This window comes from Aspergillus mulundensis (genome assembly GCF_003369625.1).
Source record: "Aspergillus mulundensis strain DSM 5745 chromosome Unknown scaffold_5, whole genome shotgun sequence".
Taxonomy (NCBI): domain Eukaryota; kingdom Fungi; phylum Ascomycota; class Eurotiomycetes; order Eurotiales; family Aspergillaceae; genus Aspergillus; species Aspergillus mulundensis.
Window position 1 is genome coordinate 2,705,144 of NW_020797893.1, and position 23,855 is coordinate 2,728,998.

At 55.4% G+C, this 23,855-nt stretch overlaps 12 protein-coding genes across 12 annotated transcripts; 6 read left to right on the forward strand and 6 right to left on the reverse strand.

Moving 5' to 3' along the window:
- Window positions 1–1,183: 1,183 nt before the first annotated feature.
- Window positions 1,184–1,735, forward strand: DSM5745_06170 (uncharacterized protein; the record flags this gene model as incomplete). The annotated part of the gene is made up of 3 exons (XM_026748186.1): window positions 1,184–1,324; window positions 1,386–1,619; window positions 1,682–1,735. The coding sequence occupies 3 exons, from the start codon at window positions 1,184–1,186 to the stop codon at window positions 1,733–1,735; spliced, it is 429 nt and encodes a 142-aa protein (XP_026604018.1).
- Window positions 1,736–2,064: 329 nt separating this feature from the next.
- DSM5745_06171 (PLAC8 family protein) lies at window positions 2,065–2,667 on the reverse strand (the record flags this gene model as incomplete). The annotated part of the gene is made up of 3 exons (XM_026748187.1): window positions 2,065–2,382; window positions 2,434–2,531; window positions 2,583–2,667. 3 exons carry the CDS (start codon window positions 2,665–2,667, stop codon window positions 2,065–2,067), a joined length of 501 nt encoding a protein of 166 aa, XP_026604019.1.
- Window positions 2,668–3,415: 748 nt separating this feature from the next.
- DSM5745_06172 (putative salicylate hydroxylase) lies at window positions 3,416–4,743 on the forward strand (the record flags this gene model as incomplete). Its single annotated transcript, XM_026748188.1, has 2 exons — window positions 3,416–4,264; window positions 4,312–4,743. The coding sequence occupies 2 exons, from the start codon at window positions 3,416–3,418 to the stop codon at window positions 4,741–4,743; spliced, it is 1,281 nt and encodes a 426-aa protein (XP_026604020.1).
- Window positions 4,744–5,391: 648 nt separating this feature from the next.
- DSM5745_06173 (DUF1593 domain-containing protein) lies at window positions 5,392–6,909 on the reverse strand (the record flags this gene model as incomplete). Its single annotated transcript, XM_026748189.1, has 1 exon — window positions 5,392–6,909. One exon carries the CDS (start codon window positions 6,907–6,909, stop codon window positions 5,392–5,394), a length of 1,518 nt encoding a protein of 505 aa, XP_026604021.1.
- A 1,374-nt stretch (window positions 6,910–8,283) lies between these two features.
- On the forward strand, window positions 8,284–9,153 carry DSM5745_06174 (uncharacterized protein; the record flags this gene model as incomplete). Its single annotated transcript, XM_026748190.1, has 3 exons — window positions 8,284–8,331; window positions 8,389–8,925; window positions 8,989–9,153. 3 exons carry the CDS (start codon window positions 8,284–8,286, stop codon window positions 9,151–9,153), a joined length of 750 nt encoding a protein of 249 aa, XP_026604022.1.
- A 221-nt stretch (window positions 9,154–9,374) lies between these two features.
- DSM5745_06175 (phosphatidylserine decarboxylase) lies at window positions 9,375–10,628 on the reverse strand (the record flags this gene model as incomplete). Its single annotated transcript, XM_026748191.1, has 1 exon — window positions 9,375–10,628. The coding sequence occupies one exon, from the start codon at window positions 10,626–10,628 to the stop codon at window positions 9,375–9,377; it is 1,254 nt and encodes a 417-aa protein (XP_026604023.1).
- Window positions 10,629–12,195: 1,567 nt separating this feature from the next.
- On the reverse strand, window positions 12,196–13,010 carry DSM5745_06176 (uncharacterized protein; the record flags this gene model as incomplete). Its single annotated transcript, XM_026748192.1, has 2 exons — window positions 12,196–12,542; window positions 12,590–13,010. 2 exons carry the CDS (start codon window positions 13,008–13,010, stop codon window positions 12,196–12,198), a joined length of 768 nt encoding a protein of 255 aa, XP_026604024.1.
- Window positions 13,011–13,947: 937 nt separating this feature from the next.
- On the forward strand, window positions 13,948–14,985 carry DSM5745_06177 (uncharacterized protein; the record flags this gene model as incomplete). The annotated part of the gene is made up of 4 exons (XM_026748193.1): window positions 13,948–14,376; window positions 14,437–14,644; window positions 14,705–14,904; window positions 14,956–14,985. 4 exons carry the CDS (start codon window positions 13,948–13,950, stop codon window positions 14,983–14,985), a joined length of 867 nt encoding a protein of 288 aa, XP_026604025.1.
- Window positions 14,986–15,225: 240 nt separating this feature from the next.
- Window positions 15,226–16,120, reverse strand: DSM5745_06178 (pyrroline-5-carboxylate reductase family protein; the record flags this gene model as incomplete). Its single annotated transcript, XM_026748194.1, has 2 exons — window positions 15,226–15,527; window positions 15,571–16,120. 2 exons carry the CDS (start codon window positions 16,118–16,120, stop codon window positions 15,226–15,228), a joined length of 852 nt encoding a protein of 283 aa, XP_026604026.1.
- An 864-nt stretch (window positions 16,121–16,984) lies between these two features.
- On the forward strand, window positions 16,985–19,204 carry DSM5745_06179 (catalase/peroxidase; the record flags this gene model as incomplete). The annotated part of the gene is made up of 1 exon (XM_026748195.1): window positions 16,985–19,204. The coding sequence occupies one exon, from the start codon at window positions 16,985–16,987 to the stop codon at window positions 19,202–19,204; it is 2,220 nt and encodes a 739-aa protein (XP_026604027.1).
- A 593-nt stretch (window positions 19,205–19,797) lies between these two features.
- On the reverse strand, window positions 19,798–21,410 carry DSM5745_06180 (uncharacterized protein; the record flags this gene model as incomplete). Its single annotated transcript, XM_026748196.1, has 3 exons — window positions 19,798–20,270; window positions 20,323–21,120; window positions 21,170–21,410. The coding sequence occupies 3 exons, from the start codon at window positions 21,408–21,410 to the stop codon at window positions 19,798–19,800; spliced, it is 1,512 nt and encodes a 503-aa protein (XP_026604028.1).
- Window positions 21,411–22,514: 1,104 nt separating this feature from the next.
- DSM5745_06181 (uncharacterized protein) lies at window positions 22,515–23,750 on the forward strand (the record flags this gene model as incomplete). Its single annotated transcript, XM_026748197.1, has 4 exons — window positions 22,515–22,628; window positions 22,685–22,721; window positions 22,774–23,376; window positions 23,434–23,750. The coding sequence occupies 4 exons, from the start codon at window positions 22,515–22,517 to the stop codon at window positions 23,748–23,750; spliced, it is 1,071 nt and encodes a 356-aa protein (XP_026604029.1).
- Window positions 23,751–23,855: the final 105 nt, after the last annotated feature.

The window sequence follows — 23,855 nt, forward strand, 5'->3', positions numbered from 1 at the left end:
TTGGATATGCAAGTCTAGTCGTTCAGCCGTGCTATTGGCAGCTGTTTGTTAGACCATCTCCACTGGCCTTTCATCACGAAGTGTCCAGCAGTGACTCTCGAAGTGCAGTTGATATGAGCTGAGAATGGCCGAGAACGAACAATGTGCATGGCCCTATTCCTCCTCCGGATTTGACCTTGCCCTGTGAAAGACTCGAGAGAAGCAAAGACCCAGGGGACTACCCTAAGCTCACATCAGCATTATTGCTCACTGGGTAACGCGAATGAGTTATTCGGGTAATGGCAAAACGACTGAAGGCTATCAAGAATAGGTATTCTGGACGTGGACGGGGTCTGCTTTGCACTGTTAGACAATGCCCCTTTTACTTGATGAACCGTTTACTTGCGACGGATGTAATACAGGCATAAACTGCCTCAATAAGGCTGTTATGGATCTAGGAGACAGACCAATGAGATTTCTGCACGATACTATTCGAGAAACAGATGCCTAATCAGTATTTCTTCGGATCGTCATATGATCACTTCTCCTCTATTCCAGGCGCTCTGCAGAACCAAGCTGAGCAAGCTGACAGCTGAGACTGAGACCTAGGCAGCTAGCTAAGACAGCACAAGCAATCATCCTCGCATATTAAGGAGTGGTGGGTCATCCTCTGTTCTATTTTTGTCTCGTCAGCTTCAGCACGGCTTCGCTCGGAACTCCGGGATATAGGTAGGTAAGCTTGTAGTTCTGCAGCCAGGGCGATGGCGATGGCGATGGCGACGCAATGCATCCAGGACGCCTAAACACTCCAGCTTGGTGCCCTGACTGGTAGACCTCGAGCATGTCTCACCCCGTGCATCACCCCGGCGAATGGATCGCGGAAGCCCGGATGATCGGCACTGGACTTGCCCTTGGGGCCACAGGCGCTGTGGGGGTGTATATTGAGCAGCAAATCAGACCATGTTTATGGACGGCGCTGAGATCATTGTCTCATCTCACTTGCTTTGCCTCAGACTCAGAGATTCAGGATGATGTTGCCTGGGGACGGGTATAAAGGGCTCGGACTCCCTACGTATACTTGGACTTTCAACAACAACGCAACAACAACAACAACAACAGCATCTTATTCAAACCCCATCTTTCTCTCTACATTGCCACATTCCCAGCATCAGTCTCAGTCTCAGTCTCAGTCTCAGTCTCCAAAATGAAATCCCTCACCCTCACAACCCTCACAGCCCTCACAACAACGCTAGTCCCAACCCTCGCCCAAAACGCCGGGCTCAACCTGCCATCCGGCCCAGAGCTAAAAGCAGGCAGCGATGTGATCGTGCAAGTTACGCGTCCTGTTCGTCTATCCCCTCCTCATCCCATCTCTTCTCTGAAACTCCATTAACAAGTCTTTGTAGAACTCCCTCACCGGCTCCACCGAACTCGCCGTCGCAATCGGGCTGCAGTCGTGCCCGAATAGCGAGTGCATTGAGGCCGATGAGACGCTCGGGACTGTCCTGTACCATGGCGCCTTCAACCCCGTGTACCATGAGTATTATCTGCCGCCGTATGAGAACTTTACGGTGAGTGTGCCGGAGGGGGTGAGTAAGGGGAAGGCGGTTGTGGGTGTTGCGCATGTGGCGCTTGTTGGGGTATGTTCCTTTTCTTTCTTTCTAGAGACATGGGGTGGATTGGATGGTGCTGACTTTGGTAGGCGTCGAACTGGCCGTTCCTGGAGGTTTTGAATAAGACTGTTACTATTGTCTAGGCGGATGAGTTTATAGTGTCGGATGTATTTGAGGTATCGGATGGATTGCTTGTGCATTGGCTTGTCTTGTGGATATTGATTCGGTATATAGAGTAATGAACAGTTTCTGCTTCCGGTGATGTGTTCGAGGTTTTATTCGGAGCTGAAGCTTCTCACCCAGTGCATGGTCTTGGTTGAACTACAGGAATATATGGAGTACGCATTCAGTCCACGTTGACAGCATACGGACAAAGTGCATTGGGAATGTGAGCTAACAACAGGCATGAATGAGTAGTGAGGGCTAACAGTCGTCCATCTATCAATATGTCTAGCAATACCACAACCAATCGCTATGGATAATGCATCCCCTGAGGCCTCTGATACGGCGTCCCTTCCGCCGGCTGTCCTTGTCCTCCTTCGCGCTGCATCTTGACAACCTCTTTGTCCGCCTGGATGAGCCCGCAAACCGGACAGCAGAGCGCACCAAGACAGTCCTCGACCATCGCTCCTTCAACACCATGTTTCTTCTTCATATCGCCCTCTTTCATGCCCAGTGCCGACTCGAGATGGGTTTCGGTGATGGCGTATCGCTGCCGCAGGTCGTTGCGTTTCTTCGCTTGGATGAGGAAGCCCGCGCCGAAGCAGTTCATGCCGAGCCAGATGAGGCACTGACCAACGGTTAGTATGCTTTCAGAGTGCAGAGCGAGTTGGCGACGAACGCGATCGTTGACGGGGCTGTAGTTTGTCAAGGATGGGTCGTCGAGGCGGGCTTGCGTTCGGCCGAACAGGATGCATGGGCAGCACCAGCCCATCAGACCTTCAAACCGGTTAGCGAGGCAGTCCAACTCAGCTGGAGGAGTAGACGCACAAGTGTCGACGGGAGTCAGAAAGTCGAAGAAGGAGTAGGACCACTTGCGCCCGGCACCAGCAGCGTAGGGAGCGTCGTTTGCCATAATGATTGAAGATATAACGATAAACCAAGAGGGAGATGGGAGATTATTAGGTTGGTCGGACGTCGTAGGTACGCAAGAATAAGTCAATGATAACGATGAGAATGCGCAGGAGTCTGAGGATCAGGAAGAAGCTGGAGAGAGAAAGGGAGACGAAAGAGACGGGCAGTGCGAACCCGTTGAGCAGGAAGGGCCCCTCGAGCCATGCACCTTCCCTCGACGATCACACTGGGCAGAAGGGCATGTTGAGAATGCTCTCCTTTCAAAATATAGACGGGCTTCTACGGCCTGCGGGCACTCAGCAACCATGGGCTTCGTGAGAGAGACACATAGACCGACCACATCCATGTTCAATGTAAGAGCGCTTGTCCAAACGTTGAAGGGATCAAGTCACCCAGGTTAGCACTGAGGATTTCACGTATCATCCATCTGCTATACGTGCTCGATATTCACCACAGCTCTGCTCCCAGGACAATGACATGGAGAGATCATACTTGATTTCATGCAGATACCCCCACACATGCATCATCGGAATGCTCCGATGCCGGATGTTGATCGTCAACTCCCCCACATCTGCCCCTCGGGGTCCATCGCCTGCCCAACTGCCGAACTCCTTATCTTGGCCTACAGCTGCTCCAACAGATTAGATACCAACGTCTCCAACTACCTTCATCTGTCGCCGAGGCTCTGTCCTCTTTGTTCCCCTGCGCGGTTGTCTCTTTGTCACCCGGACATACTGACTCTCACCACCATGACATCAACGAAACAATTCACGGTCGCCATCGTCGGCGGCGGGATGGGCGGGCTGTCCCTCGCCATTGGACTCCTCCGGCGGCAGATCCCAGTCAAGATCTACGAGGCTGCTGCCGAATTCAAGGAGGTTGGCCTGGGGTTGACGATCGGGCCGGCGGCGCACCGCGCCATGCCGCTCATCGATCCCAAAATCAGGGAAATTTACGATAACCTCATCACGACCCATGCGGACTCTCCGGGATACGAGAGATTCAAGGAGACCTGGTTCGAGATTGTGCGGGCGAGCGATGATGAGTTGGATGGAAAGCTGGTGCTTGATCTCAAGGCGAAGCCCAGCGGGCAGACGACGGTGCGCCGGGCGGATTTTCTGGATGCACTGGTGAAGCTGGTACCGGACGGAACTGCGCATTTTGGGAAACGACTCAGTACTTTGACTGAAACTGGGGAAGGCATGCAGATGCAGTTCGAAGATGGAACGTCCGCAACAGCAAGCGTGGTCATCGGCTGCGACGGGATCCATTCCAAGGTCAAGCAGTTCGTCCTAGGCCCGGACGAGTACGCCGCTACTCAACCGCGATACGGCGGAATGTACGGGTACCGCGCCGTCCTAGACATGGAGACGATGGTCAAGGCCGTTGGAGACCACCGGGCGAGAGTGTCCACCATGTATGTCGGCGACGGGGCATACGGCGTCACGTACCCCATCAAGCGGGCGCAGAAGGTCAACGTGGGAATCTACCCGTTGCAAGCGGAGTGGGATCAGGAGAGCTGGATACGGCCGGCTAGTAAAGAGGATATGAAGAATGACTTTCGGCATATGGGGCGGTTGATTAACAGCTTGATTGAGGTACGATCCTGCTTTATTAACATGAAATGCCAGCTAATACAGTGCAGTATATGCCAGACCCAACGCAGTGGGCACTCTACGAGCATCCGCATATATCAACGTATGCCCGTTCAAAGGTTGCCATACTCGGTGATGCAGCCCACGCCTCCACGCCCCATCAAGGTGCCGGTGCTGGACAAGCAATCGAAGACGCGCATGTCCTCGCCGAGCTACTCGGTGATCGTAGAGTCGTGACAGCAGATGATGTGATCGCAGCCTTCACAGCATATGACCAGGTTCGACGGCCACGCAGTCAGCGGGTGGTGAGCAGTAGCGCGGAGAATGCGCACCTTCTCTGTCTACGGTTACCCGGGGTAGGCAGCGACGAGGAGAAGTTCAAGACGACATTACAGGAGAAGCTGGCGTGGCTGTGGAATGAGGATGTACAGGAGCAGGCGGAGAGAGCGAGGAGGATCATGTCGGGGATGTTAGAGCAATGACAACAACGCAGTACTAAGCACCAAGTCAAACTGAAGGGTACCATGCAAAGCGCCTTGGTACTCGGTATGACCAGGCTGAGCCGTACAGAGCCTCCTCTCAGGATCTAGACCAAACCAAGCTGGTCGAACAGCCTGCCACCAATGTACATATAAAACAGGGCAACCTTCACACCCGAATCCTCAATCAACAACCCATATCCCACCTCTACTCTCCATACTCACCCCATGATTAACGCCACGGAAGGCCTGGCGTCGTACCCGAGCAGAAGATGCATTGGTAATCGTATCGGTTTCCACTTTGCCCGCAAGAAAATACCAATGAGATGGTCCTCTATTTCATTTTGCACGGGCAGCACGTGTGCACCCTGCAGACGCAGACTGGACTCGGGGACTTCCGTGAGAGCGTGGGGAATAGGATTCGGCAGTGGCCATGGCCTCGTCCGGATGATTGGCTGTTGCAATGGTACCTGCCTGCTTGGAGATCGTGTGTGGGGATGTCTACTGGTGAAGGCCAGCTGATGTTCCCGACATCCGCGAGGAGTTATGGGATAGGACTGAGAGATTGGTTGTTTGTTTGAAGTGATAAGGAAAGAATGATATCCATCTCTTCGTGTACGGTACGAGGTAGGGCTTACTACATCACTAACCCTATACAACAGTAACAACAACGCGATCGTATCTGGTCAACGGGAACTCCCCATCGTCTGTCCCCTGGAGCACAATCGAAATCGTGTCTCCCTCCTCCGCGTCTTCAGGGATAGTCATTCTCGCCCCGTGATTCTCCAGCTCTGTGATGGCCACAGAGCGCGGGTACGTCCCTTCCTCGAGATACTGCCACCAGCTTGTCTGGACAGTGTCATTGTCGGGATCATTGACCTCGGCCGCGAGATCAATCGTCGTCCCAGCTTTCCCCTGCACACTAGTCTCATTGGCGATCTGCACGGTCGGCGCGTGGTTTGCGCGCGTGTAGTTCGCCTCAAGCGTCCACTGCATCCGTGCCGCGAAGTCGTTTTGGACCGGTGCGATCCACCGTGTATACGTGTATCCCGCGTCTTCAGAACCGGTGGAGTTTTTCTCGCTGTCGACGAGGACCCAGAGGTCTGGCGAGCTGCTGTTCTGCTTGGCGCGGCCGCCCCAGCTGCCGAGGGTTGGGTTGGACGGGTCCTGCAAGCCGGTGTTGAGGATCGGGTTGAAGACGACGTTGTCCCCTTCAGAGAGGAAGGCGTAGGGTTCGAGTGGCTGGCAGGTTTGCTTGGAGTTCTCGTACCAGCTCAGGTTGCCGAAGACGTCGAGGGCGTCGCCGGGCATGCGCTGGTTGTCGAGCCAGGAGCGGTAGAGGCTGCCGTAAGGGCCTTTTTGGATGTTGGCTTTTGTCCAGTTGCCTGTGAAGTAGACGTTTTCTTTCCCGCCGCGAACGTTACCTTGGCCCCTTTCGCAGTTGTAGGCCCACAGCTTGTATGCCGTGCTGAAGTCTTCGACTCGGAGGGCAGGCCAGTTGGGCGCGATGTAGTCGGCGTAGGTGGTGTCCTGGAAACCGCTGGCCAGGATGACGGCCTTGCGGGAGATGGCTGCCTTGGTGTTGTTCCACCCTCCGGTGCTGGAGTGCTCGTCTTCGATAGACTTGAGAGCACGCGCAATGACATTGGTGCCGCCCCAGGCTTGAAGGTACAGTGTTCTGTCGTCGTCATCGAGCAGCAGGTCGCGGATAAAATCAGAGCCCTCGGTATCCTTCTCCATCTCGCCCTCGAAGTCGACATTCCCAATTTTGACGATGGATAACAGCTCATCTGGAGTGGGGTAGAACGGGTCGTGGACGTTCAGGTTCGGCCAGACCTCGGCGTATGCCTTGAGGACGATGTCCTGCACCGTGCGCGTACCGGTCCACCGCCAGTTCCACTGCGGCGTGTCGTACTCGCGGTCTTCGAGGAAGAACTTGGTCCCGTTTCCATCGCCCGCCCAGTGGAAGCGGCTGGATGTGTAGATGATGCCTTGGGTGTCCAGCTCGTTGGTGTAGAGCAGGTAGCGGATGAGCGAGGCGAGGTCGTCTTGTTCGAGGTCTGTTGTGACGACTGTTCGGGGCATCGAGGAGCGGTCGGGGTAGGATTGGTAGGCCGTGGCGCTGACCAGCAGGCCGAGGGCGCAAAGTGAAGAAGAGAGAACGCGCATTATAGGTGAGTCAGATGCCCTTGGAAGCCTTTGAAGTTGATTGCAAGTCAATTGTAAAGCTGGGGCCAACTCATTCGTCTTATAGTGTCGGCGACCGGCCACAACAGCGGCATATGTAAGGGTTAAAGTTGCCTAAAGCGCGGCCATTGTGCACAGTGCTTGGAAGACAGCATGGCGAGCACTTGGTCCACCAAAAGTCGTCATAGGACGGGGTTCTGGCCCGTACGCTTCCCCAGGCTCCAAGCATGGCCGCACCTGCGGGGAACCCTGTTAGACAAACGTGGGGAGATCAGAACGCCGGCTCAGGGACTCGGAGGCAGGCGCTTGCGATTTCCTCCACAAGACGGACAAATACCGGCGTAGTCCGTGCCCTGGTGACGCCCAGCGGCTAAACGGCCTATTTGGTAAAGAAGACCTGTTTTAGAGCGATTTGCCGGGGCCCCACGGGGAAGCTGCAGCCGACGTCACTGCCCTAACCCCGCCGGAGTTCCCCTTCTTGGGTGCAATATATACTCCAGTACTGCTCCTCCGTATCGGACGAATCGGACAGTATATCACCTTCTTGTTGTACATCAACGGCCAGGGTCTGTCTTGTGCCTTTCGTCTTGAACCAGCCACTTTGGCTGCTCTGATACGTCATCTTGACTAAGTAGATTTCCTGGTGTGTGGGTGTTGATTTCGATAAAACTATCCCCTGGTCTCGAAGGACGCAATGGTCCTAGTCCGAATCCCGACTCCGTACAACTAGGGTGGTATGTTCTAAAGTGTCACGGGCATACATCAGGTATTTGCCCATCTTATTCAACTACGCAATTGAGAGCATTCGCTCAATAGCCCTCCGTCATGTTCGATGTAACCGTGCCTGAACCAGACCGCGCCAGCTCAAGCCTCACGCACAGACTGTACAGCCATGGTTCGGATGCGGAAGTCAACTCTCGTCTTGGAATGCGTGTCCTTTGTGTGTCAATGCAACCAAGTCTTTGTCGACGCCAGAGTAACCCACCACGATCTGTCCCGAAACGGCAGTGGACAATGAAACATCCTCAATAAGCTTACCTCAATAAGATCTCAATAAGCTTGCTCTAAGCCCTCAATAAGCGCCAATAATCATGTCTTTGCCCTTGTGCAACTATGCATAATGAACACTCCATGTGTAGTCTCATGTGGATGATGATGTGTCAGCTCTTTCATTGAAGTATAGCATCTGACTGCAACGTCGACGATGGGATGTCGCATGGTAGGAAGGGGTTCAAGAAAGATGTGTATAAGTAAAAGCAATCCACCCAGCAGGATCTGGGGTTCTTTCTCATCGTATTTTACTTTACCATCTTTACCAGAAACTGGCTTTCTACAGCTTACTTACAAACTGACAACATGAAGCTCACAGCTCTCCTTACTCTCTTCTCGGCCATCTGCACGGCGGTACGTCCCTGCTCCCCCCCTCCCTCCCCAGTCCATGAACGTATCTAACACCCCCAGACCGCCAGCACAATCGGCACCCGCGCATTCAAGGGCCACACCCCGATCTTCCCAATCCCGGGCCTCGAAGACCGCGCCTTCAAGGGCCACAACCCCATCTATCCAATCCCGGGTCTCCAAATCCGCGCGTCCCCCAACGAAACCGTCCCCGCCACCGGATCCCTCGAGGAGATCCGCGCCCGCGCCCTCGAGATCAATCCCAACTGGGACGAGGAGTACTATGGCCCCGCGCAGAAGGCTGTGGATGAGCGCTTTATGATGCATGGTTCTGACGACGACTCTGATGACGATTCTGACACGGATGCTGAGTCTGACGCTGATGCTGAGTCTGGCACCCACCTCTCCAAGCGCCTAGCGAAAGACTTCGACGCCGAGGGCATCTACTGCACGCGCGAGAAGAAAGTCGACTGGATCAATGCGCGGCGCGAGGCAATCCGGCTTGTCCTGCTGGACGGGGCGCCGAGGCTTGGTGCGGGCCCGGGCAAGTGTAGCCGGGTCGGATGCACGGCCGGGAGTGCGATTGTTTGGTGTAATGATGTGAGTCCAACCTTCCTTTTTATTATGGTCCTGTGTAGTGGCTTGTTGCTAATGATGGTACAGAACAGGGAGGTCCTCAAGCTGAAGAGCTGGGATGAGGTTGCGGATGGGGCGTGGGCGGTTATTGGCAAGTGTCGCTGGAGCGAGAAGGGGGAGGGCTTTTATGTGTCTGGCCAGGCGCGCCATAAGAATAACTGGAATGTTATTGTGAGGTCGGAGAAGTGTTAGGCGGGGTTTCTTCTCCTGTCTTCCTGGTGCCCGTGCCTTTGGACCCTGTTCCCACTGATGTGGTTGATGACATGATTGCCCTGAATATCGATTCCTGCTGAGGGCTAGGCCCATAGCACTACTGTCTCTTCTTGATACACTCTTTTAACTTATGATAGCAATAAATAAGAAACTAGTACCCTATATACTAGATCAATAAGCTTCCTTTGTATAAATTCATCCTAAGTAGAACCACAAACCCGCCCAATCTCCCTCCCCATCCGATAATGCGTCCCCTCCTCCATAACATGCCTAAAATCCAACGCCCCCTCAAAAGCCAAAACAACATCCGACCCCCCAAACTGGAAATACCCCAGCTCTTCCCCCTTATGCAAGTTCACCCCCACCCCCGCTGTAAGAACAACAGACGACACAACCGCCATGCCAACCGGCAGCACGCCAACCAGCCCGAACCCCGTATCAATAACAACCAGCCCCCGAGTCTGAGAGATATGATAGCCCAGTTCATTGGGGACGGTGAGCTCAGTCTTCCCATCCCCATTCCCATCACTGCCTGTAGGTTTAGCGTTCACAGCCATACAATTCCCCCCCTGAATAACCCTCGCCTCAACAACCCTCCCAGGCACAGGCGCATGCACACGGTGATAGTCATTCACGTCCAGAAACCCATGGAGCCAGACTCCACCACCAAAGCGCTCTTTATACGGTGAGCCTTCCAGCATCGCGCCAATCGCCCACGTCACCCCCTTCGTTGTCACTGTGGAATCCGCCGAAACGCGATGGCTCTCCTTGAACGAGAAATCAGCCGGGCTGGTAATCACGCTGGAATCGCCGATGGACGCAATTGGTCGAGAACCTGGTTTTACGTGCCGCGCGAAGAACGCGTTGAATGTTTTCCACCCGCTGTGTGGTTCGATGTACTCGTCCATGTGGTAGGAGGGGTTCGAGCGGAATGTGTCAATTGCTCCTGCGGAGGCTGGGGAGTCCATGAATTTGCCGAGTTGCGTGCTAAAGCGGAGCATCCAGGTTGATAGCCATGTTAGTTTTGAACTCTCGGGGTGATTGCAGGTGATCACGGTGCGCAGGGTTGGTCGGATTGGGCTCTGATACTGGATTACGGACGGCTGGTCGAGGATGAACCACATCGTCGTTATCCGGAAGAGGAGCTCTTTGGGTCGGACGGCCTCGGTGGGTATCCAGGTGAGCAGGCTGTTGATGAAATGGAGGTAGTCATCGAGTGTTTGGATTTCCTCCATTCCCGTGACGTTAAAGGATTGTGCGGTGCGGACTGCGGCTTCGAAATCGTGCTTTCGAGCGGAGGAGGAGAGGATCCATATCTCCAGCGCCCTGACTATAGCCTCGTAGTTTGCCTTGGCCTGCGGCAGGGGTTGGGCTTTGAGCTTCTGCGACTCGGCATATGGATCTATCCCCGGTCGTCCGGGTAGGGGCGCGAAGGCAAGTAAGGCGCCGGTCATGGTAGACCTAACTGTATAGCACGTAAGATAGGGGACTAGAATGGAGAAGATGTGATCCACTTGCTTTCCTTCCTAAATGCCGATGCCGATGTCTGCAACCTAAATACTTATACTGCCTGTTTGGCAGTGGGTAGATCTAGTGTGTGACACGCCTCGGGGGCCGAGGGTCGATCTGGCTGGCTGAACACTTGGTAGGCTGCATCACGATTCGCTGGCTTTTGGTATCGGGCATGCCGAAGGCTATATTGCTTTTGTCAGGTGTGCTTTGCGTCCTGCGGTGTAAAAATAACTCCGTCCGGCCTATCGGGTCGAGGTTGAAGAGAGATCTTGGTTGTCGTCAGATTAAGAAGTGAAGTTGTACAAGGCAACAATTCGGTGCCTCGGTACCTAAGGCAGCAGCCGTCACCTGATCGGATCGCTGACTAATCTCCCAGCACTTCGAAATAAACACACGACCAAGTTGCGTTTACTTTCTTCTCCTCAATGCTCTGCCCACCCTGCTAACACTTTCTCTACGACCTCACACCCCTTATGATGGGGCTCTTCTCACTACTCCGTTGCTTCATGCCCGATTTTACCTGGCCAGACAACGTCTCCCGTACAGTCACTGGCCAAATCCCCGAAACACCCCGTGCGACGCACCCTCAGGTCCGCCGGTTTTGGGGCATTTTCCATAAATATCTGCGGCGGTTCTCTCGATCCTACTGCGGCTGGGTTGGGGCTACCTACGATAATCAAATTGCCCAGCTCCCATTTGGGCTGATCCTGAAGTGGTCGGATGGTACTCGGCTGGAAGAAGTCTTGACGATGCAGGTTGCGAGGAGGGCAGGGCTCCCCGTGCCGAGGGTGATCTGCTACGGAGAGCATCCGGACAGTCCGCATGCTCCAGTCTCGATTCTGATGACTCGCATCCCCGGCGATGAGCTAGGCAGGGTTTACGAGACGCTCAGCGACGCGGAACGGAATGCAATCCAGCTGCAGCTGAAGGGCTATTTGGAAGCGATGCGGAGGTGGGAGAGCCCGTGGGGGAAGAACAGGGTTTGCTCTCTGTTGGGCACGGCTATCAGGAGTGTCCGTGTCCCTAATCATCTCGCTGGCCCTTTCGAGTCGGAACACGAGTTCAACGAGTACCTCCTGAGACCGGCTTGGTCGGGCGGATTCCCATCCAAAGCAGAATACAACGATGCGCTTGACCGTGCTAAGAAAATGGATTCGATGTCTCACCAAATTGTGTTTACGCATGGCGATCTCAAACACCACAACATCCTTGTGCGAAATGGGCAGGTTACAGGATTTCTGGACTGGGAGTCTGCAGGCTGGTGCCCTGAGTATTGGGACTTTACCACAGCACTCCGGTTCACTCGGGAAGATTTCTGGTGGTACAACTTTGTGATAGGGCTTGGGGGTGATCAGTACTTGGCAGAACTGGGTTGTGAGCGTGCATTGACATCTTTAACAAGCACTTCGTACTACTGGTGACATGGATTGGCAAAAGGATGAAGGCCTCAGCTCAGTAAGTCCTTAACCCTTACTGCTCCTAGCTGGTTCATGGTTTTCTCCATCCCATTCACAATTTACTAAACATCCCCCCCATCTCCCCTTCCCACGGCATCCTCGTCACCCCAGCCACAAACTTCCCCTGCTTAGGCCTCCACATCGGCCAGAACCTTAACGGCTGCATCTTCTCCTCCATATCCCTCCACTCCTCATCCGCATCTTTTCTGGCTGGCTGCACAGAAACCTTCCGATAGGGAATAAACCCATGGCGCATGAAGATCGGCACCCCCATCGCCGTCACGGCTTCCATGTACGCCTCGAGCCCCAGCGCGTCGGCCCGCCGGCACTCTTCTTCTAGCAGGAGGTCGGCGATCCCGTGCCGGCGGTAGTCGGGGTGCACGAAGCCGATGTACGAGTCTGGTTTTGGATGTGAGTCAAAGCCAGGTTAGGTGGGTGGAACGTACACAGATGAGCCCGCTGCATGAATTTCTGACGCGGCGAGTTGAAGAGCGCGAGGCACGCGTCGATGTACGCTCGTTTACTGCCGGATGGATACCACAGGGCCGAGTCAGACGCAGTTTTGGGCTTTGCGAAAGGATTTGTTCGGTGGATTTTGATGAGCAGTCCGCCGACGATTTTGTTGTTGTTCTGCGTGTCGATCGCCTTGAGCCAGATGCTGTCTGGGTCTGAGCGGACCCATTGTCGGTGCAGCTCGATGAGGCTTTTTAGGGCTTGCTCTTTTTCTTCTGGGGATTCGTCGCCGAAGATAGGGTAGAAGAAGCGGAAGATGGATTGGTGGGGGTTGTTGAAGCTCTCGACTTCGCAGGCGATGAGAGCTTCAAACTCTGGGCTGGAGAGGTCGACTTGGTGGATTTGGAAGCGCATGTTGTTATGAGTGTCTATAGTCTTTTGATTGTTGCTAGGGCTGGGTTGTTTCAATGCCCACTGGGTCCTCCGTTCCGATGACGGGTTTCTCCCCTTTTATGGCCCCATGATCCCTGCTGTTACTGGTGAGATTAGTGTTTCCAAGATCCTCTACTCAGTCTGTTAGACCAAGGGATGACCATGTCAACACTCCAATCAGTCATACGAGCTGCAGGTGTGCAGCTGCGCCTCCTTGCTTGGGGCACCCTCGTCCTATCCCAGGACGCTTGGAAATCCCACCCTCGAGCTAACTGGACGCTCAGTCTCTGTCAGCTCGCCATGACCTTTCCAGCGGGCTTGTCTGCATGCTTGTATTCAATTGTGCTACCCAACGTTAACCTGACCGTTCCTTCTGTGCTACGGAGTACCCCGCCAATCGCTGTCTGGGCGTTGAACCAGCTAGCCACAGCCATTTAGAAATCTCCATCTCGGCCTTCTCAGGCTGAGTACGAGGAAACGTACTTGGCCGGCATTGATAATATTGCCTTCCAGATCCAAGTGAGATTCGAACGGGGTCCCATGAAAGATAGGGCTATGAAGCCCGACGGGCTTTGACAGGCTGAATATATATTTCTGCACCCATCCGAACCGTGCTATCTCCGAGACTCTTCCGATCTTTTGAGTGGATAGACAAGGAGACCACCTGCAATGGCTGCCTTGGAGGATCTAACATGTAGCAGATGTCGTATCAGAATTATCCAAGCCGCCTAGTGATAGGTAATGTCATGATAGGACCGTGGCCGAGGCTCGTCGCTCCCCAGCTTATCCCCGAGCCCCGACGCATCAGCCCACCACCTCAACGACAATGACGTTGGCACTGTCATCATCCCATATGATATAAAGGCCACAATCTCAGTTCCCATTGCATGATCCCTGAGACCTCATCCCCATCCCCACCATGCCGCACTACCACCCCCTAACAGCTCTAACCACCAAAACAACCGATCTCCTCGCGAGATCCAACATCCTAACCTATCTACGCCCACAACCCTACAACCGCGGAAATCTCCTCCGCCTCGCCCTCAACACAGCCCTCATCGCCCTAATACTCCCAGCCGCCTACCGCGACTATGAGGCGTACCTCTCTCTCGGACCCGGCGGACCACCATATAACGTCCTCGGCTGGCTGACAGTCAGGCTCTTCTTCAACCCGTTCAAGCGCGAGATGTTCGGGACAAGAATCTACGATGCAAAGATCGGGAATGGCCACAGTGGGTTTCTAGCTGATGAGGAGGTGCCCGCGCGCAAAGGCGAGCGTCCGGCCATGGGACCCTTCGCCGCGCCGCAGAGGCAGATTAACCAGGTTCCTAGCAAAGAGATGCAGGAGGTACGGACGCAGTTCTCATGCAGTCGTAGCCTGAGAATTGCCGGATGCTGACGCGGATAGAAATTCATGGCGACCTACGCCTCTTTCCTTGATCGCAACGCCCGCCTCCTCGACCGCGTCCCCTCGATCCTGGAGAAATACACCGATGCCGCGCACGTGGCCTCATCTATCCCCCTAACCCCCGTCGCAAGGCAGCTGAAGCGCGAAATCTGCCATGTCCACGGGACGAGCGATCACAGCGTACATGTTACGCTTGCGCCGGCGGACTGTGCGCCTTCCAACCCTTCCCGTTCCTATCGTGGTTTCGGAGCGTTGCTAACTGGAGCAGGTAAACGCGTCATTGACGCGGGCTGGGGCCAGCGGTTTCCGCTTGCGGGGTCGAGTTTGTTGAGGAATGTTACGTTTGGGAGGCTCGGGAGCCTGCCCGAGGAGTTTGTGTTTGTTTATGCGCCGCGTGATGAGGGGGAGATTGAGGTTGTGATGGGGATTGTTAGGGCGGGTGTAAAGTATGTTGCTGGGGTGGAGGAGGTACTGTGACGGTACTGGTGTTGAGAAGGGAAGGGGAATTGATGGTTGAAGGGTCCTGATGAGATGGGTCCGGATGTTTAGAGATCTCTCCCCCCCCACTGTATGATAGAAACAGTCAGGATGGGCGCAATAAGACCTAATAGACTCTACTCTCCAGCGTCGAAGCCCCGTTCAACTTGCGAGTTCAGTTAAGTAAGCATGATCTTAGATCCAGGCCGGCGATATTTCGACGCAGCGATAAGGATGAAATCATATCCTTTCTCGGGATAAAGAATCCGCTTCCAAATTGTGTCATTTTGTTTGTTTATGTACAAGGTCGCACTATTTTCCAAGGGTGTCGCCCAGCTCCGCAGCGCGAGACGTAGCCGCCTTGACAGCCTTGTCGACGACCTGGTCGAAGTTCTGCGCGTTGAAGCTCTCCAGCGCGGCATGCGTCGTTCCGTTCGGGCTGGTGACGTTCTTGCGCAGCTGTGCAGGGCTGTCGGAAGACTCCGTAAGCATCTTGCCGGCGCCGAGGCAGGTCTGCGCCGCAAGGCGGGTGGCTTGCTCGGCGGGCAGACCGAGGGCGGTTGCACTGGCGATCAGGTGCTCGACCATCGCGAAGAAGTATGCAGGGCCGGAGCCTGGGTTGTTAGTCTGGAAATAGATTGGGCCGAGGAAGCGTACCAGAAAGACCAGTCACGACATCGAGCAGCTCCTCCTTGTCAACCCACTCGGCCGCCTTGCTGACGCTGCCGAGAACGGCATTGACGAGCTCCTTCTCCTCTGCGGTGACGTCCTCGCTGGCGAACAGGCCCGAGGCGCCCTCACCGACAAGGGCAGGGGTGTTGGGCATGACGCGAACGAGGTGGGCGGTTCGACCGTCAGACGTCTTCAGCCACTGCTGCAAGCTTCCGAGCGTGATGCCGGCGGCGATGCTGACGACAACCGGCAGGGTTTCCCGCTTGGACCAGGCATCAGCAAGCTCCTGGCACACGGCCTTGGTGACTTGCGGCTTGACGGCGATAATCACGAGGTCGGCGTTGCCGCCGGCTTCGACGTTGGACGTGGTGGTGTTGGCGCCAAGCTCGGCGATCTTGTTGCGGTTGACGTCCCATGGCTCGGAGACGGTGATGTTCTGCTTGTCGACGCCCCGGTTGAGGAGACCGCCGATGATGGCCGAGGCCATGTTCCCGCCGCCGATGAAGGCGAGCTTGCTGGATTGGAGGGAGGGCATTGCGAGAGTGTTAGAGGTGTAATTAGGTAACCAATTGAAGAGCAGGAAATGTCAGAAAGTTGATCTTCGCTGAGGACGCGGGGTAGTCTTCGAGAAGTGTTTTGGAGATGAAATGGTGGGGCTCGGAGTCCGGCCCGATCACGTGCAGCAAAAGTGGCCTGGTAAATCAGGTGTCGTTATCCGGGTCAAGGCATCAAGGCAGCGACCCCGAGTATGGCCGTCGTCAGCACCATAAAATTACCTGGATACGAGTCTGGACTGGGCTTATTTGTCAATCAAAAGTACAACACAGATCCCCTCACTGGATCCGAGTATTACTTGTCCAAGACCAGGATTGGCCTGTCACCCGGACTGCCATCTCCACCGCAGCCCTGGGTGCAATCCGGAGTATCTCTGGCAGCATTTCAGACCAGTAGAAAGCCAGCCATTTCATCACATGTAGTGTCCCCCGCTCCAAGACCGGGGACCCCGTCCCTCTCGCTGACAGCGTTGCGGGGGTGTTAGCCCGTACAGAGTGCGGGGTCGTTTGCTTGCCACTGGATTGGTAAGATTCTGGTACTGGATTTTTGGAATGCGAGCCAGATTATGAACTTGTCCTTAGTAATGGGGAAGCTGGCCAATTGGACTTAGTAAGGAGGCAGGGGCTGTGTAATGTTGTACATTACCAATGATTCATGACCGGCCAACACTACAAAGTCTCGAGGGGTGTTGTTTTGTCATACCGAGCCTACTTAACACCCCCGTGCCTCCTTCCCTTCCCCTCCTCATCACCCTTCTCTCATCTTCTTCATCAACAACTTCATCATCTTCATCATTTTCATCACTTCCATCATCCTCTCATCCAGCGATTGACTACAGCACCAAATGGGCTCCAACCAGTGCCCCTACAGCCGCCAGAACGCCAACATTGGCGGCGGCGGCCAGCGCAACAAGGACTGGTGGCCGGACGACCTCAAGCTCAACATCCTCCGCCAGCACACCTCCGTCACCAACCCCTACGACAAAGACTTCGACTATGCCGCAGCCTTCAACAGTCTCGACTACTACGGCCTCAAGCGCGATCTTGAAGCCTTGATGACCGACTCCCAGGACTGGTGGCCGGCCGACTTTGGTCACTACGGCGGACTTTTTATCCGCATGGCCTGGCACAGCGCCGGAACCTACCGCGTTTTCGACGGCCGCGGCGGTGGTGGCCAGGGCCAGCAACGCTTCGCTCCCCTCAACAGCTGGCCTGATAACGTGAGTCTGGACAAGGCTCGTCGCCTGCTGTGGCCCATCAAGCAGAAATACGGCAGCAAGATCTCCTGGGCCGATCTCCTCATCCTCACCGGCAATGTCGCCCTCGAGTCGATGGGCTTCAAGACGTTTGGTTTCGCTGGTGGACGCTCTGATACCTGGGAAGCGGACGAGTCGGTCTTCTGGGGAGGCGAGAAGGAATGGCTGGGCAACGACATCCGCTACTTGAGCGGCGAGCTTGATAACCCTCTTGCGGCATCGCACATGGGTCTGATCTACGTCAACCCCGAAGGCCCTAACGGAAACCCCGACCCCGTCCTCGCTGCCAAAGATATCCGCATCACTTTCGGTCGAATGGCGATGAACGATGAGGAGACGGTTGCCCTCATCGCTGGTGGACACTCATTTGGAAAGACACACGGCGCGGGCCCTGCCACCAACGTGGGCAAGGAACCTCACGGCTCTGGAATTGAGCTTCAAGGCCTGGGCTGGAAGAGCGGCTTCGAGTCCGGTACCGGCCGTCATGCGATTACCAGTGGTCTGGAGGTCATCTGGACCAAGACCCCTACTAAGTTTAGCAACCAGTTCTTCGAGTACCTGTTCAAGTACGACTGGGAGCTCACCAAGAGCCCTGCTGGCGCGAACCAGTATATCGCGAAAGATGTCGAGCCTTTTATCCCCGATGCGTTCGATCCGAACGTCAAGCACAAGCCTCGCATGCTGACGACTGATCTTTCGCTTCGATACGACCCAGAGTACGAGAAGATCTCTCGTCGCTTCCTCGAGAATCCGGACCAGTTTGCCGACGCTTTTGCACGCGCCTGGTTCAAGCTCACCCACCGCGATGTCGGTCCTCGCGTCCTCTACCAAGGACCCGAGGTGCCGTCTGAAGTCCTCATCTGGCAGGACCCAGTTCCCACCCTCGACCACCCCGTCGTTGACAATGACGACATTGCCTCCTTGAAGAAGGCCATCCTTGCCAGCGGCATTGACCACACCGATCTCATCTCCACAGCGTGGGCGTCGGCGGCGTCATTCCGTGGCAGCGACAAGCGCGGTGGTGCCAACGGCGCTCGCATCCGCCTGTACCCACAGAAGGACTGGGAAGTCAACAAGCAACCGTGGTTGGACAGCACTTTGAAGGCGTTGGAGAAGATCCAGAAGCAGTTCAACGACGCCCAGTCGACCGACAAGCGCGTATCAATCGCCGATTTGATTGTGCTGGCTGGAGCTGCTGGCTTGGAGAAAGCGGCTCGCGATGCTGGCCATGACATTTCCGTCGCTTTCACCCCCGGCCGCACCGACGCGTCTCAAGAGCAGACAGATGTCGACTCGTTCAAGAACCTGGAGCCCATCGCCGACGGGTTCCGCAACTTCGGCCGCGGCACCCCCCGCGTCCGCACCGAGGACTTCCTCATCGACAAGGCGCAACTGCTCACCCTATCTGCCCCCGAGCTCACCGTCCTCATCGGCGGTCTCCGCGTGCTAAACAACAACTACGACCGCTCCAACCTCGGCGTCTTCACCAAGCGTCCCGGCCAACTCACCAACGACTTTTTCGTCAACCTGCTCGATATGGCTGTGCAGTGGAAGCCAGCAGACGAGAGCAACGAGATCTTCATCGGCGCCGACCGCAAGTCGGGTCAGGAGAAGTGGAAGGCTTCCCGCGCCGACCTAGTCTTTGGCTCCCATGCGGAATTGCGTGCGTTGACTGAGGTTTACGGTAGCTCAGATGGAGAGGCCAAGTTTGTCAAGGACTTTGTTGCGGCGTGGGAGAAGGTGTCGAATCTCGATCGGTTTGATCTCAGGAGTAAGGGTGTTGCGCAGCGCGTTGAGTCTCGTCTGTAGGTTGTAGGTTGTAGGTTGGTAGTCTAGGTTGGTAGTCTGGCACTGCGAACTGGAATTGAAATACCTTGTTGTACTTAAGCACAACTTGCACTTGCTACTCAGTTGAATGATGAATGAAATTGCTCTCATTGAAATTGCTCTTATCTTACCCCAAATATTGAAGATATTTTGGTTCATGCTGGGTCTGTTCCCCTGTTGATACGTTAGGGCATATGCCAGACAGGCAGAACGGAAGGAGAAGGCGAAAATTCGGGTGGCGGTTCGATGGTAGGGTTGAAGTCAGGCAGGTGCCAGGGCCTTTACGCCTTTATATGTAGCTACCATCGCACATTTACTCGGAATGTTCTTCTTAACTGTGATCACCGCTACAAGTGCACCTGGCCCATCAATCTCAGGCATACCCATTGCTTCACCACAAAATTCAGATATATTCAAAGCTAGAGCGACACTGACCTACATGGTCTCCTAAGTGGCCCTCCTGCTTTATCTACACAACCGGTCGCAGGATGATAGACGATACTGCCATCGTGCACAAGGATCCCGCGATTGCCCAACATGCCGGGTTGTCTGTCCCTCATTGCATGGTACTTCGTTCACACCCACGGCGCCCACCCACCACCGGCCGGTGCTGGTGCCGAGCGACCAGACCCGAAGCCCCCAGAAATCTGGGAGCCCTGGTCATATCCACCGGGAGCTCCGCTGGAGCCCCCAGGAGCGGCGGCGCTCGGGGAGTCGGTGGGGCTGGTGCTAGACTTCTTGCTATTGCCACCATAGCCCCAAGAAATACTTACACTTAGAGAGTCGGTCGGGGTCGAGTCCTGGGCGAGGCCGCTGGAGCTGGAGCCCGACGACCCCGTGCCCACGCTGGTGTCGCCAAATAGCCAACGCCAGCTCCATCCGGATCCAATATCAGATCCGGGGCTGGTGGATGGGCCATCGGTGGAGGACGTGGCGGATGAGGAGGCGTAGGTCCTGGAGCCAGTGGATGATGACGAGGAGCTGAGGTCGATGTGAAGGGGCGTTCCCTCGGCGATGGAGTCGTCGGCGGGGCATTGGAGATAGATTGCTTAAAGGGGGATATCAGTCTCGGTGCGATATACAAGAAGAGGGGGACATACCAGCTGCATAGTAAGCGTACGAGTCTGCGTTATTCAGCGCTTTCTCTTTATCCTGCAGCGCCTGCACCTCCTCATACCCATAGACTAGGTCCTCCGTGCCGGGACTGTAAACCCCCGATGCATGACTATACTCATGCACCACGATCCCGCCCTGGTCGAGGTAGGAGCACCAGTTCGACTCGGCGAGGGTATCATAGTACAGGTTGCAGTTGACGACGGTGTTAGACTGCACTTCGGTGAACGCGGCAACATTGCCAAAGCAGTAATCCGAGTCCTGTTGGTCTCTGGGCTCGCAGTAGTAGTACAGCGAGCCGGTCGAGGTCGTCTCCTCTGCAATGGCTTCAAGCCGGCCGGCGACTTCATCCAGCGCGTCCTGGTCGGATGTGAAGAAGAACTTCTGGAAGTTGGCGCTGGCGCCCTTGCGTGCGTCTGCTGCACCGGCGGTGGCCATTTTCGCCGCGCGGTTGATGGCGGCGTGGACTTTGGTGTTGTAGTCGGACTTGGAGCACTCGACGGTTGTGCGGGCTTTGAGGTTGTTGTGGTTTGTTGGGACGGCTAAGAAGATCTCGTTGGATGCGTAGTGGTAGTGTTGGAAGGTTTTGTTGTCGGTTGTGCTGGTGTACTGAAGGGTTCCTTTGGCTGTCGCGGTGTACTCCGCGCCTGGGGCGAGGTTGTACATGCTGGCCACGTCGAACACCGAGTCGACGGTTTGGTTGGGTGGGAGGTGCACAAAGGCCTCGTCGTTGAGGTGAGTGAGGACGTAGTGGATCATGAGGCCGGCGAAGTCGAGCTGCGAGCCTGCTCGATGTCAGCTTGGGTTTATATTATAGCATGGGGGAAGACTAACCACTGCTGTCCTGAACAGTAACCTTCTTCGTCGGGAGAGGATCCAGGATGCCCCCTCTACGGACGAGGCGCACCTCTTCATTGCCGACATTAGTGACCTCGGCCTTGACGGTGGTATTCCCCAGCACCCGGAGCGTAACATCAAAGGAGGGCTGGGACGTCTGCCGGGCCAGCCGGGGCATGGAAAGGGGCTTTCCAGCAGCCAACGCTGCCAGCAGCGAAAGAAAGGGAACAAAAAGCATGATAAGGAGTGACTGAAGAAGCGAAGGCAGGGATGAAGGAATAGTGCTGTGGTGGCCACGGCTCGATCTTTATGCCTTATTTCCACCGGCCTTGATAGGAAGCGTTTCAGGGTCGAACCAGGGTATCTCCTCCTGAAACAGGCATATCACTCCATACCGACGGCCAAGAGTATCCGAAGCAGCCTTTGTAATGGTAACTTGCATGGGCCACTGCTGCAGGACTCGGGATCCGAGATGTGCAGCCGTGCCGGCACGTCTCCACTCGGTGGGGGGCAGATCAAGGGTGAGACAATTCGATTGCAGTTGAAACGTGGAGATCTAACGGCTGTCTAGCAATGGGGTATCAGATCTATGGCTAGGCCCTGCACTTAGTGGGAGTGCGCGGTGTATAGTGCGGCAGACGCTTCGCCTGACCTAGGGCTCGGCGAGTCGCTCCTAAACGCGATGGTGGAGTCTGACCCCGTGGGTGTCCGGGCACCGTGTCTGGTACCAGTATCAGACTAGCACTCCGGTAGAGATCGGCTCATCTTCAGAGAAGAGTGGAATGACTTGGGGGGACAGACTTTGGTCGTCTGGACCACCTGCACGGATCGTGCCTTTCCGGTAAACATCCAGAGATGATGTCAACATGGTTTGCGCCCGCCTTTGTTTCCTGACAACCGACCGTGTACTGGACGAAATAGTCGAATCTCAATCAAAGACCTTGTCCATCATACGGCGGCGGTCATGAAGAACCGGAGATGTATCCCAAAAGCCGCATGGGCGGACCCCGGCTACGTCGATATCCGGTCGATCAAGCTGATAGCTACCAAGCCAAGCGAGCTATTAAAGCTTGATTAAGGCCCGTCAGCGCGAAGACAGCCAATCCCAGTGTCCAAGGCAGGGTTTGCTGTTGGTGGCGCAAGCGAACAAAGAAGCAGCGGTGTAGCGGAGCCCCTATCAACCCCCAGACCAGATGCAGAGCTTAAAGGCCCGAAGGCCGGGTACGACTTCCCAGTCTTCTCTTGGGTAGTACAGGACTTTGCCATGGCAAGCGCAGGGCTGCCGTCCAATCAATCTCCCGAGAATCTCGCCGAGTCGAGGACAACGTTGCTTTATGTCTTCATGTCCCTTCCTATTCCGCTGGAGCTGCTCTCCACCGGCCTGCGACTATGGGCGGAGCTGTACCAGCACCGGAAGAAGTTGGCAGTGGATGATTTCTTGATGATTTGGGCCACGGTATGGGGGCGGCGGCGACCTTGGTGCCGGAAATGTTTTGATTAATATGGATGCAGATGGTTGGCATTGGGGCCTGTGTGAGTGGGCTTATTGGTGCGTCCTTCATGGCTCCCTTTATCAAAGGAGTTGGAAATAACTAGACAAGCAACCAGTCAAGGCTTTGGCAAGCACATGGCCGCATTGGGGCCCACGCAATACGCCGTGGAAAGTGTGGTATGCCCTGCCGTCTGGTTGCATGATCGCAACGCTCTTCTAACAGCCCCAGACGTACTACGCCTTCATATGGATCTTCGATGCCGGGATCTCCTGTACCAAGCTGCCGGTCATCGCCCTCTACTACCGCGCCTTCCCGTCCACGACCATGCAGCGCATCGCCATTGCAACCGGGGTGGTTATCGTGATCTGGGGCATAGCCGTCGGCGGCACCTGGGCATTCGCCTGTCCTCCCTCTCAAAGCCACCCGGGCGCATGCCGGAAGGATATTCTTCGCGTCTCGGTGCTCTTTGTTGGCGCCACGAATCTGGCCCTGGACGTATGGATCTTGCTCCTCCCATTGCCGTTGATCGTTCGGATGCGGATCCCCACGTGGAAGAGGGTCAAGTTAAGCTGTCTGTTTACCGTTTGTTTAGGGTCTGTATACTTCGTATCCTGTCCCGCAATGCCGTGCTAAAACGGGCCTCCAGTACCTGTGGCATTAGTGCAACCCGTCTTGCTCTCGTCGCGCATACTAGCCATCCTGATTTTACCTGTAGGTATCCCATACCCTTCCTTAGTATCCCAGCTGACCCATCTAACCTGCTTACAGACACACAAGCGCCTGCCGCAATGCTGATGTGCTGGGAGCTCCTCGGCGGAATCCTCTGCGCTAATCTTCCCATCATCTATAAACCCATCGCCGTCTGGGTCCGTCGCCTGTTCGGGATCGCCAGTGAAGAGGACGAGTCGCCTACTGCATCGACGCTGCGGAGGTATGTCATGCAGAAGGCTCGAAGGTTCAGGCACTCAACGGTTGAGCTTTTCACTGCAAGTTCGGCCACTCGCACAGCAGACGAAGGGCCGATGGATGGACCGGGTGGCGTGGTGGAAAGAACCAGGGTGCAGGTTGCTTCAACAGAAGAGTGAAACGCTGTCCTCGTACAGTGTAGAAAGAGCCCTGGAGGCTCTTGGTGCTCCCGGTACATGGATGTTTCAAACGCACCCGACTCGTAGAGATCCGGCCCTTAGTGT